A 22,808-nucleotide genomic window follows, 5' to 3' on the forward strand; every position below is an offset into this window, starting at 1 on the left:
GTTCCGACTTATGGCGCTATCACGTTACGTTGCGCAGCGGGCGGTCGAATGTAACCCGAGGATCTACTGTAATAAATTCTCAGAAAGAGAAACTAAACAAACAATCCCATTTACCACTGCAATAAAAAAATTAAGATACTTAGGAATAAATTTAACAAATAAGGCAAAAGACCTATTCTCAGAAAACCATAGGATGTTGAAAAAAGAGATAGAAGAAGATATAAACAAGTGGGAGAATATACCGTGTTCATGGATTGGTATAATCAACATCATTAAAATGTCCATACTACCCAAGGCAATCTACAGATTTAATGCAATCCCTATTAAAATACCAACAGCATACTTCACAGAGCTAGAACAAACAACCCAAAAATTTATATGGAATCAAAAAAGACCCCGAATAGCAGCAGCAATCTTGAAAAAGAAAAACGAAGTTGGAGGAATCACAATACCAGATTTCAAGTTATACTACAAAGCCACTCTAATCAAAACAACCTGGTACTGGCACAAGAACAGGCATATAAACCAATGAAACAGAACAGAGACCCCAGAAATCAACCCAAGCCATTACACTCAATTAATATTTGACAAAGGAGGCAATAGTGTACAATGGAGTCAAAACAGTCTCTTCAATAAATGGTGTTGGGAAAATTGGACAGGTACATGCAAAAAAATGAAACTAGACCACTAACACACCATACACAAGAATAAACTCAAAATGGATAAAAGAATTAAATGTAAGTTGTAAAACCATAAAAATCCTAGAAGAAGCTATAGGCAGCAAAACCTCAGACATCACTCGTAGCAATATGTTGACGGGTACAGCTTCTAGGGCAGGGGTGGGCAACCCCTGGCACGCGTGCCAAACATGGCACGCCAGTAACTTTTGCTGGCACGCGAAACCCTCTCTTATAATCTTCCATTTACAATTTTATTCTTAATATCGACTTTTTTATTTTTCAGATAAATTCAGTGTAGGTGCATTTTAGATAAATAAATAATTTTACATAACAAGTTATCTTAAAGACCATAGACATGGATTGACGAGAGAGGGGAAGAGCAATTTCTATGCCTCTGCCTTAACTCTCCCTGCCTTCCTAGATCCAACCAGTGTTTTGGTTTCATCCACATACGCTTGTGAATCTTTGTTCTCAGTGATGAATTTTGTTAAGTCTCGTAATAGGAGTAGCCTGACGCATGAAAGTAGTAGCTCGTGCATATCTCTGAAGGTCACGAAATATAAACCTGATGTAAAATCTCTGTCATCAGTGATGCAGCAGCAAAAGTCCCAATGATAATATCAAACGGAGTCATAAAGTTTTCTGTCAGACTATCAGTGTACCTGTATACATTAAAAAATAAATGTATTTTTCATCATCATATACTGTGTTTTTGTTGCTCGAATGAATTTTATTTCTTCTTCAAGGTTCTTCACATACATACACCTTAAGAGATATCAAGTAGTCGTAACATGTTCTCAAAAAATTAGGGTTGGCACGCAGAAGAATTTTGAGTCAGAGATTTTGCTGGTTTTGGCACGCACTCACAAAAAGGTTGCCCACCCCTATCCTAGGGCAAAAAACACTAAAGAGAAAATAAATAAATGGGACTACATCAAAATAAAAAGCTTCTGCACCACAAAAGAAAACATCAATAAAACAAAAAGAAAACCCACTGTGTGGGAGAACATATTTGGCAATGATACATCTGATAAAGGGTTAATATCCAAAATATATAAGGAACTTATACAACTTAACAAAAGGAAGGCAAACAATCCAATTAAAAAATGGGCAAAGGACCTAAATAGACACTTCTCCAAAGAGGACATACAGATGGCCAAGAGACATATAGAAAAATGTTCAAAGTCACTGATCATCAGAGAAATGCAAATTAAAACAACAATGAGGTATCACCTCACACCTGTCAGAATGGCTACCATCAATAAATCAACAAATGACAAGTGCTGGCGAGGATGTGGAAAAACGGGAACCCTAGTACACTGCTGGTGGGAATTATGGCTGGTATAACCATTATGAAAAACAGTATGGAGTTTCCTCGAAAAATTAAATATGGAACTGCCATTTGACCTAGCAATCCCACTTCTAGGAATATCCTAAGAATCCTGAAACAGCAATCAGAAAGAACGTATGTACCCCTATCTTCATAGCAGCACAATTTGCAATAGCTAAGATCTGGAAACAGCCCAAGTGCCCATCAGCAAATGAGTGGATTAAAAAGCTGTGGTACATTTATAACATGGAATACTATGCAGCAGTTAAAAAAAGGAATCGCTTACCCTTTGAGACAGCATGGAGGGACCTGGAGAATATCATGCTGAGTGAAATAAGTCAGTCAGAAAAAGATAAGTATCACATGATCTCACTCATATGTGGAATCTACGTAACAAAATAAACTGATGAACGGTGTGGATCCAGAGACATGGAAGCATGGAACAGAGTGCAGACTCTCAGAGGGAAAGCAGGGGAGGGTGGGTAGGTGGGAGGTAATCAATCAAAGACCTTGTATGCATATATGCATAACCCATAGACACAGACAATAGGATGCTGAAGACCCGGGTGGAGGACAGGGGCAGGCTGCAGGGGGTCCATGGGAGGGAAAGTGGGGACATATGTAATACTTTCAACAATAAAGATTTATTTAAAAATAAAATGATCTCAAAGACATTTTCCAGAAAGCAAAGGCAAGCTGCCTTTGTCCTAGTCTAGATTAACTTAGCAAATCCTCTTCCCTTAAACAGTGCCTTTAAAGATCGCTCTAATTTTTCCATAGTTGTGAATAGATAGTAATGCCATTGAGCAATGAGTGAACAGCTGAGCCAATGTAACCAGTGTAGTACATATTATAAAAACATAAAACTTACAGCAAAGTTAATCAGACACATATTTAATGATATGCATAATTGTTATTGTGCTGCACAGTAACTAGGCATAAATGGTAGACACTTCATGTAAATGACTCTAATTACTTTTTTTTTTAACACAGGCAAACCAAGCATGTCTAGGATCAGATTCAGAGGAAAACAGGAAGGAGGGTAAAGCTGGATATTTAACTCTGGGAGGTCTCTCTCTTATTCCGTACCCTTAGGCACTAGGCTACTGGTCTCCCAACCTGGGTCATGTATTTTCAAGAGTAACTTTTTCCACTCCATATTAAGAGAAGCATCCTTTTACCAAAGGTTAAAAAAAATTAGGCTGAAGGCTTGGCCTCTGTCTTCAGATATAAAGCTGAGAGGAACCAGAACAATCACTACTTCTGGCAAGGATGACAGGGGCAGGCAAGCTGGTAGAGAAACCAAATACACAGCAAACTTACTGAGGACCTATGCCAGGCACACTAGTAGGTATTTTACATAATTCCTCTAACTTCCCCACCCTACCTACAGCCCCAAATTCTGTTCCTAGAGAATGGGATAGGTCTAGTGAGGACTCCCTCCTCCAAATTCTCTCATAAGGCCTAAAATGTCACCAGAGAGGGTAATTTAGGTTATTAGCAAGCTAACACCACTAGGAAGATTAAGAGGAAGCTATTGTTTAATGCTGTTTCCCTTGCTTCCTATCTTATCTAACCCACAAGAAGATATAGGGACCCCTACTTTCTTATGGGTTTATCCAAATCTATCCAGCCTTTACAGCCCAGGCTAAGCCTAGCTTCTCAAACTCATTTATTTCTGGACCTCAATGCTGAGTAGGTTGTTGACACAGACAATACCAATTGGGTAAGCATGTTTGGTGAGATACACATGACAGTATCTTCTTTCTCTGGTCACCAAATGCCTAGCCCCAGAATTCTTTCAGTCATTGGAACTCTCTGCTAAAAATCAGACTAAAGAGCTATGTCAAATTAAACTGCATCTAGAATCCTAGGCCTTCAATGCTCTTCTATTAAAAGATGTTGATGACCAGATTTAGGTCTTCACCTTTCATTGTATTTAAGACTACAATGCTATTCATAAAGAACCTTAAAAATTATGACAAAATATTTGACCTAGTAATTCACTATTGTGAGTAGTAACAGCACCTGAAAGTTCTTAAGTACTTACTGTATGCTAGGCACTGTGCTAGGCATTTCCTTAATATACTCAATCTCACAAAAAACAAATAAGGTCATTACTACTATTACTTGACAGATGAATAAAGGAAAGCTTGGAAACTAGTTAGGGTCACATACTCTAGTGACAGAGGTGGGACTCAACCTCAGATTAATTGAACTCCAGAGCCCCCCTTTTTTACTACCACCCAAACTAGAAATATATCCTTGGAAAATGACCCCAAAATATAGCAACAACTTTAAGCATAGGAGGCTCAGTGCCATGTACATGGCAACATGAAGCATTCTAAACACAGTTAAGAAAATGGAGGCAATTTGGATTACAAAATATTACATAGGCATTAAAATGTTTTTACTTCTAACTTTTAGTGACTCATGAAGGAAATGTTATGCTATAAGTAGAAAAAGCAAAATACAAAACTTTACATTAGTCAAATCTCAACTATATAAAAACTGTCTGCACATGGAAAGACCTAAATTTACTGTTAAATTAAAAAAGACAAGTTACAGAATAATATAGGACTTAGGCCAGTGTTGTTCAGTGGGTAGAGCATCAGCCCGTGCACTGAAGGTCATGGGTTTGATTGTCGGTCAAGGGCACATACCTGGGTTGCAGGTTCAACCCCTGGCCTGATCAGGGCATATGCAGGAGGCAACCAATCAATGTGTCTCTCTCACATTAATGTTTCTCCCCCGCCCCGCCTCTTTCCCTCCCTTCCACTCTCTCTAAAAATCAATGGAAAAAATTATCCTCGGGTGAGGATTAACACACACTCAAAAAAGGTAACCAATAGCTTCAGGGGGATACAGTAGAGACATGTAGCACATGAATGGAAATTAGAAATATTTTTCAGCTGCTGTCTTTAGGTAAGAGTTTAGTTACACACACACACACACACACACACACACACACACACACACACACGGCACTTATTTTGAATTGAAAATGGGCAACTCCAGATCTTAGTTCCTCAAGTTCTACAGGAGTCTCAATATTTGAATATATAAGTTGAAATGCAAAGTCCATGGCATCGCACTGCATTTTGGCCTACTATGGCAAAGAACAAGTTGAAACATTAAAAAGACAGAAGATTTCCCCCTTCCCCTTCTCCTCAGGTATATGCCACAAAATAACATACCTGCCAAAATAATAAAGGACATGAAAAGTACTAAAAATTAATTAGATAGAAATCAAAACAAAAAACAACTATAACTTTGAAGAATTGTCTCTTTTTTCTGCACTGTAGTGTATAGAATTACAAAACTATCACACAGACAGATAAGTCCTTACCTATATCTTGCCCCACCAGCCCATTACAGTACATGGCATGTCGCTCAATCTTTGTGGGTGGGAAGCCTTTGTCACATAGTGGGCAGGATACCTTGGTACTGGATGAGAAAGTAGAAGAAGGTATTTCCTTCTCAGCATCTTCCCTGTTACCAACCTAAAGAATATGACAAACAGCAATTATAACAGTTTTACTTTATAAAATAATTTTTCTTTGGGAGAACTGCAAAAACTCCATCCATACTTCATTTACTTTCAGAGACAATACCAATTAGTTTGCAAATTCAAGACTGAGGATTGAGAGATAACAGTCAATAGTTATTCAGTGCCTGCTCCCTATGTGCTAAGTACTCTGCATGTAATATTCATTTAATCCTCATAGTGATCTAACAAAGGTATTAACATACCCTTTTTACACATGAGATAAGCATTGTCCAAAATAGTAAAACAAATTGCCCCAAGTTATGGAACAAATAAGTGGCAGAGCTAAAATTTAAACCAAGGACTATCTGGCTCAAAAAACTGAGGGCATTCCTCTCTATCACGCTGCAAGGCACTGTTCTCCTGGGTCAGTATACTGTGTATGCAGTGTTTCAACAGTGTGTATACCAACAGCACCTTAAAGACACTTTTTCAATCTCACAAAAGAACTGTGATATTTTACATGAGACATATATAAGTAGTTAGAAAACAAAAGAACTCTAAGCAAAAGAAGCACAATTAAAATTTAAGAACCTAGGTCTCTGCTTACACCAATAAGACATACCACCTCTTGTGTTTTATGACTTTTGGACTGTTTTAATACAACTAAGACCCAATATTTAAGAAGGCCAAATAAAAGTCATTAAGACATTTCTGCTGAAGCCATTTTTTAAAATATGTTTTTTATTGATTTCAAAAAGGAAGGGAGAGAGAAAGATAGAAACATCAATGATGAGAGAGAATCATCAATAGGCTTCCTCTTGCACACTCCCTACTGGGGATCGAGTCTACAACTGGGCATGTGCCCTGACCAGGAATGAAACCTGGTTCATGGGTCAACGCTCAACCACTGAGCCACACCAGTCAGGCCTGCTGAAGCCATTCTTATATCTTATCTCTCTTGTTCCTCTCCTTGTGCTATTACAGTCATCATTTTTTTCAATAGTTGCCAGTGTCTCTCAGAGGCAGTTTTATGTTACCTTACAGATCAGAACTGAGAACTCTGCAGTGATTAATTCAATAGTATGCATTAAGCACTGCAGTACTACTGCCTAACACTTGCTTCAAAGGACAGCATGTCCTGTCCAATCAATGTGAAACTGTTCTGCGTAGCCAGTGCTTCCATTTAAAAGCAAAGGCTGTCATTATGCCTTACTACAGGAAAAAAATAAACCATCTTCTAGTATAAGAACAAAACAGGACCAAAACTGCAATGGGTAGATAATTTGAGCTCTGAAACAACTGGGTTTTGGGGTGTGGGGGTTGTCTCTAAGTTTAGGCCATCCTGAAATCTACTGCAGTGAATGTGATCCATCAGAGAGGGAAACAGGTCATCTAAATACCAAATCAAACAGTTTCTACAATTGCCAAAATATGTTGTTTTCAACACATGTTTTATACTTAAAAAGACATATTCTGAAAGGGAAAAAAAGGAAAGATGAAAAAGGAACTAACAATGGTTGAGTTCCTATACTATGCCAGGTTTGACCAAACATTTTCCATAATCATCCCTCACAACAACCCAACTGACAAAGGTGTCTCGAGCTCCAGTATTACAGAAGAGGAAATTGAGGCTTAGAAAGACAAAGTAACCTACTGATCACAAAGTTACTAAGTAGGCAATCTAGACTCAAACCCAGGCCTGTATGATAACAAACCTTCAGTATTTCCATTTTACCATGGTGCGGCAAAAGCAAAAGTCACCCTCTTCCACTTTGTTTCTGAAAGCTGACTGTCAGGTACTGGGAGACTATATGATCCTATTATTCTCCTAGAGGAGGTGGGTCTAGAAGTTCTAGGTGTTGTTTATTCCAAGCTTAGTCACTGAGCTTCTTATAAATACAGGTTATTCTGTTCATAAATTTTATAATGAAAAGTCATCTTGTACATGCAAAGCCATTTGAGCAGAGGGGAGAAAATCAAAGATACCAATAATTTGCAAGTAGTCTTGAGGTGTTGAAAGTTAGTGTCGCCTGCGCAGTTACTTGGCCTTCTAAAGTTCACCAAGCACAGAAATATTATATGACATGAATGTCACAGTGTTCACACCCAGTACTATCCTCCTTTGCATTCATCACCAGCTCTATAAAATGTAGATAATGTACCTTCAACTCTTAATGTATTCAAGAGGGAGTAGTCTATTACTGTCTTATTGTGAAGATAAGACCACTTCCAATCACACTCATAGGCAACCCAGAAGGTTTCTGAACATTTTTATATTAAAATAAGATTTTTCTAGCACAATTAAAATGGTCTATTTATATATTAACTATGGGGGGGTGAGTGGGGAGTGATAAACTGGGGAACTTATATTCAGATATGGGCACAGACAATAGAGTGATGACGGTCTGGGAAGAGTGGGTGTGAAGTGGAGGGGGTCAAAAAAAAAAACAACACACACACAAGGGATATCTGTAATACGTTTCAACAATAAAGAAAAGAAATTGAGCCAAAACCGGTTTGGCTCAGTGGATAGAGCGTCGGCCTGCGAACTGAAAGGTCCCAGGTTCGATTCCGGTCAAGGGCATGTACCTGGGTTGCGGGCACATCCCCAGTGGGAGATGTGCAGGAGGCAGCTGATCAGTGTTTCTCTCTCATCGATGTTTCTAACTCTCTATCTCTCTCCCTTCCTCTCTGTAAAAAACCAATAAAAATATATTTAAAAAAAGAAAAGAAAAGAAAAGAAATTGAAAACTGTATATATTAACTATAATGGAGGAGCCCCAAGCCAAAAAACAAAAATAAAAAAAATCAAGCAAAGAAACTTTTATCAGGACTATGCCATCAGGGATTAAGTCTCTGCAGAAATACTTCTATTTCTTTTACTACTGTAAAATACTATACAGCCATTTCTCAAAAGAGGCAGCTGGATTCCAAATCTTGATCTCTTACCTTTTAGCCTCAAAAGAAACTTCACTTCAAGAAATGAACTGCCCGACTGATGTGGTTGTGTGTCGACCTATGAACCAGAAGGTCATGGTTTGATTTCTGGTCAGGGCAAATGCCCGGGTTGAGGGCTCGATCCCCAGTAAGGGGCATGCAGGAGGCAGAGGGCTACCAACAGAAAGAAAACACTGAGAAAAATTAGAGAGAATATTCACCTCCTGATCTGCCATTATTATTGTTACTTCATCCCGGGTCTCTCTGCTACCTGGAGAGACTTCTCTTTCAACATCAAAAGTTTCTGGGGAACTTAGCTGTGTCTCTGTAATTGAAAAAATATAAATCTCATTAATTTTCATTTTGTATTTTTAGTTAAAAAAACAAACATCTATTTCCCCTAAAGAGTATGATAAAACTGAGGTGGGCAATTTGCTTGATTCTTCATAAAGCTTTACTGAGGCATAATATACATACAATAGAATTCAGCAATTTTCTGTACAGTAAAACCTCAATATAACTGGCTAATTAGGGAGAGGAGGTGTCCATTAAAGCTGAAAGTCCATTATATAATAAAGCAGGTTTTCCAAAAGCATATGTTAAAAAAATTGACAAATTAGTTTACCTGTTTATATTTATGTAGACATGTTTGTGTAATTAAAATTAAGTATGCATAAAAATTTAATTTCATTGAAAAGTTTTCTATATGTATTACTGAAATTTTATATTTATAGGTATAGTAGGTACAGTAAATGTGTGCATTCACCAGTCACCACAAGTAAACAAATGCACACAACTGGGGCATGGTTTAGCGCACATCAGAACATCGGCATACATTAAAACTGTTGCAGAAAGTCACGCCATTCGACAACAGAACCAATTACCACTGGCAATGCTGTGTGATCACACCCTAATCATTTACCAAACATTGTTTACAATTGGTGACTCTTGGATTTAAATATATAGACTATAGTTGTAAATATGTAATATTTAACTATGTCAGCGAGAAGTTACTAGTGTTTTTTCCAACATATGGCCTATTTGCTATAATTTGTTAAAAAATAAAAATGAATTAACAACAAAAAAGATAACCTGTTAATTTAATTACAAGCAAATTTTGGTTAAAAGCATTTTAAAATTAACAGGGTGTTAATTTTCACATATGACATATGGACCAGAAAATTTGTCCATTAAATCCAAAGTCTGTTAAATCAAGGTCCAAAAAATGGTTTACTGTATATAATTTGATGAGTTTTGACAAATATATACAATTTATACATATACCAGTTATACCATGTAATTACTACCACAATCAAGAGATATAAAACCTGCTCTGGCCCGGCCAGCGTGGCCCAGTGGTTGAGCATTGACCTGTGAACCAGGAGGTCACGGTTTGATTCCCAGTCAGGACACATGCCAGGGTTTCAGGCTCAATCCCCAGCGTGGGGCCTGTGGGAGGCAACCAATCAATGATTCTCTCTCATCATTGAAGTTTCTGTCCCTCTCTCCCTCTCCCTCTCTCTATGAAATCAATAAAAATATATATTTAAATAAATAAATAAAATAAAACCTGCCCTGGATGTTTTTGCTCAATGGTTAGAGCATCAGTCCAGTACAGAAGGGTCTCAGGTTCGATTCCTGGTCAAGGCATGTACCTCGGTTGCAGGTCCAATTCCTGGCCCCCATTTGGGAGGCAACCAATCAATGTGTCCCTCTTACATCCATGTTTTTCTCTCTTTCTCTCTCTCTCTCTCCCCCCCTCCACTCTCTCTAAAAAAATAAATGGAAAAAATGTCCTTGGGAGAGGATTAAAATATATATTAAAAAATCTTTCTAACACCCCAAAAAGTTCTCCCTTTGTACTCAATCCCCTCCTACTTGGCTCCCAGGTTCGATTCCGGTCAAGGGCATGTACCTGGGTTGCGGGCACATCCCCAGTGGGAGATGTGCAGGAGGCGGCTGATTGATGTTTCTCTCTCATCGATGTTTCTAACTCTCTATCTCTCTCCCTTCTTCTCTGTAAAAAATTAATAAAATATATTTTAAAAAAAAAATCTTTCTAACACCCCAAAAAGTTCTCCCTTTGTACTCAATCCCCTCCTACTTGGCTCCTTGCAATGACCAGTCTACTTTGTGTCGCTAGTTTTGCTTCTTCTAGAATGTTATACGGTGTGTTGTCTTTGTGTCTGACCTCTTTCATTTAGTATAGTATTCCACTGTATGGATATTTCAGTTTGTTTATCCATTCATCAATTAATCCACTTGTCTTCTTTCCAGCATAGTTGTGCTTTTAAAGTATATTTATTTTGACAGAAAACAAAAACCTACCAATATAAGTTCTGAAGTAAAAGGAATTATCAGAGATGACAAAAATTAGGGAACAGAAATAGAAAATACATTCTCAAGAAAGATATGCCTTTCTTTTTTTATTTTTTCTTTATTTTTTCAATTTCAATTGACACACAATATTATGTTTCAGATATACCCCCCAGTGATTAGACATTAAAAAACCATCCAGAAAAATCTCATGCCCACCTAACACCATACATAGTTAATAGAATATTATTTACTAGGTGTATCAGTTAATAATGAGGATTTTTTTCAATAGGTGGAGTTACACATATGTTGATATATATGCAATTTGATATGTATGCTATTTTGTTGTATTGACAACTAGCTTCAAAACTTCATATGTCGTTTGCCAGTCTGTTCGATGCTTCTCTGCCTCTGTATCTATTTTTGTTCATCAGTTTATAATGTTCTTTATTATCCATAAATGAGTGACAGTGGGAAGGCTGGGGAGGGTTGGGGGGCAGGGGGAGGTAAGAGATCAACCGAAGGACTTGTATGCATGCATATAAGCATAACCAATGGACGCAAGACACTGGCAGTGGGGTGAGGGCATGTGCCCAGGGGGTAGTGGAGGCTGGGGGAAGGTCAACTGGGAAAAAAAAGGAGACATATGTACTACTATTTGTAATACTTTAAACAATAAAAAATAAGAAAAGAAACTTCATATGTCAAATTTTCTGAAGGTGTTAACATTATAGATATTTTTACGCTTAAAAATATCTAATTTCGTGCCAAAAAAGGAGCATTTGTGGGAAGTTTTAATTCATTACTTTATTTTGAAGAAAAGTGCTGCTGAATACTTCGGGAACCTTATAGTGAACATGCTCAATCTCAAGATACTTGTGAACACTGGTTTAAACGCTTTAAAAGTGATGATTTCGATGTGAAAGACAAAGAACATCCAGGTCAACCGAAAAAGTTTGAAGACCAACAATTACAAGCATTATTGGATGAAGATGTGTATCAAACTCAAAAACAACTTGCAGAAAGATTAAACATTGCTCAGCAAACAATTTCCGATCATTTACAAGCAATGGGAAAGATTTTAAAGGAAGAAAAGTGGGTGACACATCAACTGAACGAAAGACAAATGGAAAACCAAAAAGTCATCAGTAAAATGTTGCTTCAACGGCATAAAAGAAAGTCTTTTTTGCATCGAATTGTGATTGGTGATGAAAAGTGGATTTATTTTGAGAATCCCAAATGCACAAAATCATGGGTTGATCCAGGTCAACCATCAACATCGACTGCAAGGCCAAATCGCTTCGGAAAGAAGACAATGCTCTGCGTTTGGTGGGATCAGGAAGGTGTGGTGTATTATGAGCTTCTAAAACCAGGTGAAACTATTAATACTGATCGCGACCGACAACAAATAAATCAATTTGAACCACACTTTGATTGTAAAACAACCACAATGGGCCAGAGGACACGGCAAAGTAATTTTGCTTCATGATAACGCACCATCACACACTTCAAAACCAGTTAAAGACACGTTAAAAGATCTTGCCTGGGAAGTATTAACCCACCCTCTATATCCACCAGACCTTGCTCTTTCAGATTACCACTTATTCCAATCGATGGCATACGCACTTTCTGAGCAGCACTTCAAAACATACAAAGTAGTAGAAAATTGGGTCTCTGAATGGTTTCCTCAAAACAAGAAAAGTTCTATTGGGACGGTATCCACAAATTACCGGAAAGATGGGATAAATGTGTAGCTAGCGATGGACATTACTGTGAATAAAGCACTTCTGATGTTTCTCTTGAAATTATCGTGTTTTCTTTGATTACAAAATCCGCATTATTAACCGGTACACCTAGTACTATATTCCCTATGTTGTACAGCTTTTAAAGTATATTCCCAGTCACAGTACATGCCCATGACTACACTATAACTACTAATTTGTACTTCTAAATCCCTTCACCTTTTTCACCCATCCCCATAGCCCCTCTTCCATCTGGCAACCATCAAAATGTTCTCTGTATGTATGAGTCTGTTTCTGTTCTTCTTGTTTATTTACTTTGTTTATTAGATTCAATTGTTGATAGACATGTATTTGTTGCCATTTTATTGTTCATATTTTTAATTTTTTTTTTCTTCTTCTTCTTAAAGAAGACTCTTTAACATTTCATGTAATACTGGTTTGGTGGTGATGAAATCCTTTAGCTTTTTCTTGTCTGGGAAGCTCTTTATCTGACCTTCAATTCTAAATGATAGCTTTGCTGGGTAAGGTAATATTGGTTGTAAGTCCATGCTATTCATCACTTTTGAGTATTTCTTGCCACTCCCTTCTGGCTTGCAGTTTCTGTTGAGAAATCAACTGACAGTCATATGGGCACTCCCTTGTAGATAACTTTTTTTTCCTCTTTCTCCTTTTAAGATTCTTTGTCTTTAACCTTTAGCATTTTAATTAGGATGTGTCTTGGTGTGGGCCTCTTTGGGTTCATCTTGTTTGGACCACTCTGTGCTTCCGGACTTGCATGTCTATTTCTTTCACCAGGTAAGAGAAGTTTTCTGTCATTTTTTTCAAATATGTTTTCAATTCCTTGCTCCCTCTCTTCTTCTGGCACTCCATGATGCAAATGTTGGTAAGCTTGAAATTTTCCCTGAGGTTCCTTACACTATCTTCATATTTTTGGATCCCTTTTTCTTTTTGCTCTTCTGATTGGGTGTTTTTTGCTTCCTTATATTCCAAATTCTTTATTTTATGCTTCGCTTCATCTACTCTACTGTTGTTCCCCTGTAAATTATTATTTCAGTCAGTATATGCTTAATTTTTTTTCTTTTAATCTTTATTATTGATATTACATAGGTCCTCCTTTTCCCCCCCATTAACCTCTTCCAGCCCACTCCCATCCTCCCCCAGCCCCCCCGCAGGCCACCACCCCATTGTCTGTGTCCATGGGTTATGCATATATGCATACAAGTTCATTGGTTGATCTCTTCCCACCCACCCTCCCCTGACTTCCCTCTGAGGTTCAACAGTCTGTTCATCCTTCTATGACTCTGGGTCTATTTTTGATCATCAGTTTATTTGGTTCATTAGATTCCACATATGAGTGAGATCATGTGATACTTATCTTTCTCTGACTGGCTTATTTCGCTCAGCATAATACTCTCCAGATCCATCCATGCTGTTGTAAATGGTAAGAGTTCTTTCTCTTTTACTGCCATATAGTATTCCATTGTGTAAATGTACCATAGTTTTTTTATCCACTCATCTGCTGATGGGCACTTAGGCTGTTTCCAAGTCTTAGCTATTATAAATTGTGCTGCTATGAACATAGGGGTACATATATTCTTTCTGATGAGTGTTTCAGGTTTCTTAGGATATATTCCTAGAAGTAGGATGACTGGGTCAAATGGGAGTTCCATTTTTAATTTCTTGAGGAAACTCCATACTGTGTATGCTTAATTTCTAACTGGTGTTTTTTTATGTTGTTGATGTTCTCACTAAGTTCTGTGAAGTTCCCACTAAGTTCGTTGAGTATCCTTATAACCATTGTTTTGAACTCTGTATCTGGTAGTTTTCTTGTTTCCATTTCATTTAAGGTCTTTTTCTGGATATTTCTACTGTTCTTTCATTTGAGACAGGTTTCTTTGTCTCTGCATATTGGCTGCTTCCCTATATTTGTTTCTATGTATTCAGTAGATCTATTACATCTCCCAGGCTGGTAGAATGGCCTTGTGTAGTAGGTGTCCTGTAGGGCCCAATGGCTCAGCATTCCCAGTCACTTGAGCTGGGCACTCCAGGTGCAACCGTGTGAACTGTGTGCACTGTCCTATTGTAGTTGAGCCTTGATTTATGTTGGCATCACTGGGTGGGATTGACCCCCAGGCCAATCAGTTGAGAGGCTCGGCTGAGACTACAACAGAAGAACTACTGTACAGGAGCCGACCCTACAGAGCAAGACTAGCTTCAGTGGGGCTTTGGTGCTCACCGAGTACACCCCTTGAGTGTGTCGCTCATGGAGGTAGTAGGGTTGTAATCTAGCATGGTTGAAGCTGACCACTAGGTTCACTGGCTATGTGGCCTCTCAGGAGGTGAAAAGTCAGCCACTGCCTGTGCCCTGCCCAGGGCTACCCAGCATGAGCTACAAAACAACCTGCAGATGGCTGCTACTTGTGTTGGGCTTGAAGGTGCCCAAGAGAGGCCAAACTATAAACCAAGGGGGGCTGCTGCTAATGCTGGGCCTGGGGGCACTTATTGAGAGGTTCAGGGCACACTGAGACCAGCTGCTGCTTGTTTGAGAGATTTTACGTAAGTCCAAAGCATGAGACAAGAGAGGCCAGTTGTATGGAAAAGCCACTGGAAATGGCTTGGATGAGCCTGGAAATAGGGAGGGGCGGGGTCTCAGGAAATCACCATGGCAGGGTGAAAAGTGTGAGCCAGATTGATAGAGATTCAGATATGGTGCCTGCCTGTAGGCTCTGTGGCAAGGAGTACTAAGCAAAGGAAGATTGGCCTCTGCCAGCACTTGTGTCTGGGAAAAAGTTGCCCCTCCCGCTCTCACCCTGATTCCAGACAAGTTGGTTCCTCCCTAAATGTTCCAGGTTCCTTTCAAGCTGCTGCCCCAGTGCTGGAACTCAGAGAGTGTGAGTCCAAGTAAGTCCATGGGCAGGCCCTTTAAGAGGAACTGCCTGGGTCTCCTGCAGCCTCCGTGTCACTCAGCCACAATCCCTGCTGCTTTTTACAACCAGAAGTTATGGAGACTTCACTTCCCAGCACTGGAACCCTGGACTTGGGGGCCTATTGTGGGGCTAGGAAACCTCCACAGCCAAGATATTCCTCCTGATTTTAAACTGCCACATGTGGGTGTGGGACCAGCCGGTTCCTTGATTGGCCCTGTGTCTCTGCCCCTCCTACCAGTCTCCGTGCCTTCTTAACTCCCTAGCTGTACAGACTTCCATTCAGCTAGATTTCATGTGGTTCTGAATGATGGTTGTTCTGTATTTTTGTTTTAATTTTGATGTGGTTGTGGGAAATGGTGAGTACCACATTTACCTATGCCACCATCTTGACTGGAACACTCACATATGCCTTTCTTTAATATATTCTTTAAATAGCATCTATTCATTCACACTAATTCAACAAATATTTATTCAACAAAAAGTTCCAGGCACTATATGGGCTACTGGAAATGTGGAAATAAAAGATGAGGTCCCTCATAGTGTCATAATTCAAAGGTCAGCATACTACATAGCTCATTGGCCAAATCCAGCCAGCTGCCTGATTTTGTTAATAAATATTTATTTCAACACAGCCATGCTCATTCTTTTTTGTATTGTCTATAGTTGCTTTTTTGCTAAAATGGCAGAGGTGAGTAGTTTCAACAGAAACTGTATGGCCCACAAAGCCTAAATATTTACTATCTAGTCTTTTATAGAAAAAGTTTGCCAACCTCTGGTATAGACCCCTATCTCTTAATATAGCAAAAGAAACGTAACTACATTTCAAAGAAGAACAATAAATCTGGAAAAGAAATTGATCTCAGAACACAAATCCAGTAAGTTCTCTATTATGTACACTGTACACACTATACATCTAACTGATATTTCTGTGCTTCTTAAATACAATGAACGGCCAATATTGGGCAAATAAAGTACCTGAAAGATACTGAGGAATTTTCTCAAACATCAAAGAAGGATTAAGTACATTTCTAGTGTTAAATATATTTTAATAAATTATAATTTTTAAAAATTGGACACACACAATTTTACCATCTTGTTGGAAAAAAGATTACAGTACTTAAACTTCAAATTTTTTGTCACGTTTCCCTGAGAGATATTACCAAAAGAGACATTCAGTCTATCAGAAAAGAGTAACTGCTTACTGCTTGCACTACAGTAACAATAAAATGTCTTTAAGCTTTCTGTAAATGGCTGAAATGTTCAACTGTAAAGACAACGTAAGAGGTCATTAGCTTTAGAAATAAACAATGCTAGTGTCATGCACATTGTGTACATAAAGCTATAAATTTGCTTCTTCAACAAAGTGAGTAACTCTAAAAGGATGTCATAATTTTCAATATCAACACTAATAGAAATTTATAAAATGAAATAGATAAGATGGATTACCATACCCAAACTGTGTTTCACTCATTTAGAACAAAGTTTTCAGACAATTTAAATGCACAGCTTTTAAATTATATATTTAGAATTGTGTGTGTGTGTGTTCAGAGACTCCAGAGTCCAGTTCCAAGAAGGAATTAATACTTTCTTAGCAAAAGGAACGGGTTATGAAAACCTTTTGTGATCTACTTTAGAAGTAGTTTTGTCAGCAAAAAGCTGGATTTAATTAGCAGACTAGTGATAACAGTCATGATCTAAAAGTTATCTAACCTCAGTCATAAAGGGCTTGATTTTTCCTCTCTTATTAACTAGGGCTTTCAAGGTTATTGTATTAGGCTCTGGCCGGCTTGGCTCAGTGGTTGAGCATCAACCCATAAACCAGGAGGTCAGGGTTTGATTCCAGGTCAAGGCACATGCCCAGATTGCAGGCTCAATCCCCAGTAGGGGGTGTGCAGGAGGCAGCTGATTGATGATTCTCTCTCATCACTGATGTTTCTATCTCTCCCTCCCCCTTCCTCTCTCTGAAATGAAAAAAAAACAAAACATTTTTTTTTAAAAGATTATTGTATTTGCAGGTTCCTCCTTCAAGATTCCAGGGTGGCATCACATGCCATCATCCTAAACAGACAGACTGACTCTGAGCAGAATGGCATAAGTTAGAAGTCCCAGACAGAGAGGGGGATAAAGCTTTCTTTTCTTTTTTTTTTAAATATTTTTTTTTTTTAATATTTTATTGGTTTTTCACAGAGAGGAAGGGAGAGGGATAGAGAGCCAGAAACATCGATGAGAGAGAAACATCGATCAGCTACCTCCCGCACACTCCCCACTGGGGACGCGCCCGCAACCAAGGTACATGCCCCTGACCGGAATCGAACCTGGGACCCCTGAGTCCGCAGGCCAACGCTCTATCCACTGAGCCAAACCGGCCAGGGCAAAGCTTTCTTTTCATAAAGGTAACACAGCATTTCTAAGTGCTCTTGCCAAAACTGGAGCACTTGATAGTGGACTTTCTTAGTAGGCAGTAATCCAACTACATTTCAAACAAACTAAGAAACCACTTTCAATAAAAACCAACATAGAGCTTGGCCAGTGTTGCTAGGTGGTTAGCATCGCCCCATGCACCAAGAAGTCCCCCATTCAATTCCTGGTCAGGGCACATGCCTGGATTACAGGCTCAATCCCCACTAGGGGCATGCAGGAGGCAGTCGATTGATGTTTCTATTCCACTCCCTCTCCCTTCCTCTCTCTAAAATCAATAAAAATATATTTTTAAAAAACCTAACAGTTAAACTTTAAAATAAGTAAAGAAAGTCCTTAATGATATGCTGCTAAATGTTTAAAAATATTTACTTAACAGTTTTCTTATTTTGATTTCTTTCAAGTTTTTCCCCATAAAAACTCAAACTTAGTTTATATTAGCCTTTCTGACCTTGACAGGTTAAATCAGCCGTGGGCAAACTATGGCCCGCGGGCCGGATCCGGCCCGTTTGAAATGAATAAAACTAAAAAAAAAAAAAAAAGACCGTACCCTTTTATGTAATGATGTTTACTTTGAATTTATATTAGTTCACACAAACACTCCATCCATGCTTTTGTTCCGGCCCTCCGGTCCAGTTTAAGAACCCATTGTGGCCCTCGAGTCAAAAAGTTTGCCCACCCCTGGGTTAAATAAAACCTCGGAGAAAACTAGATATAATTTATGATAATATTTGTATAATACTTGCTGCTCAAAAGTTTAAAGATTAATAGTAAGTAACTCAATCTCACATGAATAAGGTTACTGATAAAAATAATGGACCCCACATTTAAGAAAAGCCAAAAATAATAATAATAATAATGATACAAGATAAAACAAATTGCTTAGAAAACAGTGGTTCATATCACAAAATAATTCTTCACAGTACATACTGTTCAACCCAAGAGTTCTCTTAGACCATGGGGTACCTTAGTTCCTCTAAAATTATTTATATATCAAATTTATGCTGTGCATTTTTTAATGAACAGCTCTTGTATCTAAAGCAAGGTACACATGTCTTTTCATCTCTACAATTAACAAAACCAAAGTACAGAACTTAACCAGGTTAAGTATCTTGTCTGAGATTAAAATATAAGTCAGTGACAGAACTATGCACAAAAATTCAATTTCTTGATTCCCTATGCAATAATATCCTGTGAGTGGCCATGTAAAACTAACTAGTAAAGGCCTCTGAGAAAAATCTGCTCAATGAGAGGCAGATTTAAGGACAGCCCAACTTTGAGAATCCATAAACCAAAACATAAAGTCCTCTAAGCTCTGAATGTACAATTGAGTGCTATTCCTGATGCTTTGCTGCCATCTCTGATGAGGCTAGTCAGCAAATAAGACAAACAAGTCATGCTAATTTCAAAACTCAAATATCTTTGGGAAAAGGTTGAGAATCAGAGCCAAAGTCCATGGGAAAAAAAACATCAGTATGTATTTGTGTATGGTGATATACACACACATCAATCACACATAAACCTCCTGGGAGTGGGATGGAAAAGTCAGACAAATTAATAGGCACAAAGATAGCTAGGGATCAGAAAGTCAGTAAAGTCACAGTGGGATGCTTACCAGGACACACAGTAATTTCCTCTGCAGAACTCTCTGGCATAAGGACTAAACTTCTCTTACTGGTCAAAGCAGCAATGCTGAAAAGAAACAAACCCCAAGTGAATTCCCAATAAAATAAATCAGAACACAGCACCTAAAGCAATCGTGAGTCACTCACAAAGCCACCAGTAACCTGATACCTGCTGTCCAATGCCATAAAAGCACAACAGGGACGCAAGGAATCAGTAGTGAAAACTCCAGGCCATTAATAGGGGAAATAAACATGCTTACAACTTTGGTTCCAGTGAAATCTCTATATGAAAAGAACACCCTTTTGGAGTCTTCACAAAGAAAGGTTGAAGGGTAAGGACTATCTATGAAGATCACAGAAGACAAAAACTACATTCCAATAAAAGGATGTCAAAGGTGTTTCAGGGTCTCCATCTCAGCCTTCTGAAGGCTAGAGATTTGTAAGCTCATAAGAGAAAATATGAAGATTCTCCTGACAACACACTTGCAGTTAAATTTCCACTCTATCTCAAGATGTGGCTTTGTAGGCAACAAAAATAAGATACAATTCCAAACTGCTACAGAAGTTGAAAATCTCTTCTGAGAAAAACATAATTATGAATGGCTCCCCTCATCTGACCTTCTGGTTTACCCTGCCTGTTCATGGAGTGCAATCTCTTCCTGCACAGGAACACATGGCTAAGAGATCTGAGCTAGCCCCCTCATGCTCATAGAGCTTTACCATTAGTTTGATCAAGTATACAAGAGGACACAAATCCTCACATCAACCACAGAGAAGAGAAAATAACCACCACTGATTTGTGATAAATAACTAAATCCTGATAGAAAACCACAAGTGATTTCTTTCTCTAAATAAAACATTTCATACCATTTGTTATAAACCCAAACCAGATACAGTTTACTCTGCATATAACATTAGGACTCTATTCAAAGGGTCCATCACAAAACAATTTGCTGACATTTATAAAATGGACTAATCAATTTGAAGTCAAACCACATTGCCTGCAGTTCCAACTCTCTCCTGGTGACAAAGCGTATAATCATTTATTAAAACCTACATCTGCTCTGCACAAGGCTCACTACAACAAAGCAGAGAGGCCTGTAGGAAGCAGAACTTCAGTTAAAACCACTTCCAAAACTGTCTTAGCAGGAGAATCAAACCAAAGCCATATTCTTCAGCTTAAGAAGAAATACCTAGTACTATTAACCAAAAACCTAAGAACACCAACTAAATTACAGCAAATGGCCTTAATTAATTGGGCCTCAACTTTCACATGAGAGATGGAATAATCCCCAAAGGCCAACAACCAGATAAAGGGAAAAGTAATTGGAAGCCTGATCCAGTTTATAACCAATCCATTACTATATATTAAAATGAGAAGACCTAAGAAAGTAACCCTATCAATCAACCAGTGAGAATAATTAAGGAGGTAATACTACCATTTAAGAGAAAGATGATATATAATCAATGAAAAGTGGCATAGGATAGGGAGTGAGAGAGATACAGGTTCTGTGTGGCCTGAATAATATGAAGGGTTCAAAAAGGAGGTAAGTTATAAGAGTAGACTTAAAAGATATATACAGCCCAGTCAATGTGGCTCAGTGGTTGAGGGTCAACTTTTGAACCAGGAGGTCACGGTTCTATTCCTGATCAGGGCACATGCCTGGGTTGCGGGCTTGATCCCCAATAGGGGGCATGCAGGAGGCAGCCTATCAATGAACCTCTCTCATCATTGATGTTTCTCTCTCTACCTCTCCCTTCCTCTCAGAAATCAATAAAAAAAATATATATTTTTTAAAGATGTATATGGTTTAGATATGCAGATAAAGTAAACATACTAGTAAGCAGAGGAAACAATGGGGAAAGGAGGACTAGAAGGAACATAAAGAAATCAGTTTAGAGCAGCGGTTCTCAACCTGTGGGTCGCGACCCCTTTGGCGGTCGAACAACCCTTTCACAGGGGTCGCCTAAGACCATCCTGCATATCAGATATTTACATTACGATTCATAACAGTAGCAACATTACAGTTATGAAGTAGCAACGAAAATAATTTTATGGTTGGGTCACAACATGAGGAACTGTATTTAAAGGGCCAGAAGGTTGAGAACCACTGGTTTAGAGCCTTCACATTGGCTTAGGAAGTTAGTGTAGCTAGTTAAGAGAGTAGAAGGATGTAATCATTTTTCAGAAACAGTGTAAATGGGATTTGTACTAGATGGCTGGATTGGACAAGAAAACCAACAACAAAACACCCCCAAGATTTCTTCCAACCAAATATTCTACGCTTCTATGAGATGCATATAGGCAACAATGATTTCTCCTAGTCTATGCTTATAAAAGAGCCAAAAGATCTCTGGTAAGCTGTCCCCCAAGTCTTACTCATGTGGTTCAGCTCTCTTATTCTGGGATCAACAGAGGAGAATTCAAACCCATAACATATAATCTTACCTTTGTGACGTAGGGTCAGAGTTTCCTTCTTCAGAAGTTTCCTCAGCAAATAGACCTTGGGAAGACTGCAAAGAAATACATAACAGGCTAAATATACAGGCACAGATGAACTAGTTTCTCTTCCTATAAAAAAACAACAACTCATTGTTCAACATTATCACTCAGCAGTTAACAGTAACATATTACATTATCAGTAAGTTTCAGTAAAAAGAACATTATCTTGTGGAGACAAAAGACTGAGATTTAAATTATGGGTGAATCACCTGTTAACTTTGTAATCTTGAGTAAGTCACATCTGACTTTGTTTCTTCATCTTTTATATATATATACTAGTGTCCCGGTGCACAGATTCATGCACATTGAAAGGAAATCAATTAGAAGAAATATTTTAATATTGCTATTTGCCCTTTCTGTATAATAGAAGAGTCAACCAAATTCACGATCAACAATGACAGATTGAAACATACATGTGAGATTGGCGCGAGAGCTTTATAGGTACCGTGCATGCGTGAGTCAACTTAGCCACATATATATAGAATAAATTAGACCTGCTTTCTGGTTTAGCTAAACTTTTTCCAGCCCAGTGAAGCACCCCAACTTCTCTTTCAAGTAATTGTCAGCAACACAGCAGTAAATACCAATACGAAGCAGATTATTATCGTAGATCACGCAGGGAGAACAAAGGGTAAAATATTTAACTGTAGCAGCATTTGACTATATTCTGCGCAGTGAGAAAACCTGAAGTAATTTTCGAGTTCCACCATTTCTTACTCTTTTCAGTCGGGTCAAGTTTCTAAACTTTCTAAATCTCTGTTTTCTGACATGAAAAGAAAATAAGATTCTACCAAGTCTCCTACCTACTCCAAGACTTCTGTGAGGATCAAATGAGATGAG

General features: G+C 38.4%; 1 protein-coding gene across 8 annotated transcripts in view; it reads right to left on the minus strand.

Moving 5' to 3' along the window:
• Positions 1-22,808, minus strand: part of UIMC1 (ubiquitin interaction motif containing 1) — a 72,557-nt gene that overhangs the window by 22,633 nt on the left and 27,116 nt on the right. For 6 of the 8 annotated variants that reach the window (XR_002829243.1, XM_006081604.3, XM_006081602.3 and 3 more), the window contains exons 7-10: positions 21,915-21,979; positions 19,456-19,532; positions 8,659-8,762; positions 5,360-5,513 (exon numbers count right to left, since the gene is read on the minus strand). Coding sequence is in view for 7 of the 8 variants with exons in the window: in XM_006081604.3 (XP_006081666.1) it covers positions 5,360-5,513; positions 8,659-8,762; positions 19,456-19,532; positions 21,915-21,979 (400 nt within the window). In the remaining variant the exon portion in view is untranslated. Of the gene's footprint in view, positions 1-5,359; positions 5,514-8,449; positions 8,517-8,658; positions 8,763-19,455; positions 19,533-21,914; positions 21,980-22,808 lie in introns of all 8 variants that reach the window. The other 2 variants (XM_023753760.1, XM_023753766.1) reach the window with 2 other exon arrangements.

Source organism: Myotis lucifugus, unplaced genomic scaffold, assembly GCF_000147115.1.
Source record: "Myotis lucifugus unplaced genomic scaffold, Myoluc2.0 scaffold_1, whole genome shotgun sequence".
NCBI classification, from domain to species: domain Eukaryota; kingdom Metazoa; phylum Chordata; class Mammalia; order Chiroptera; family Vespertilionidae; genus Myotis; species Myotis lucifugus.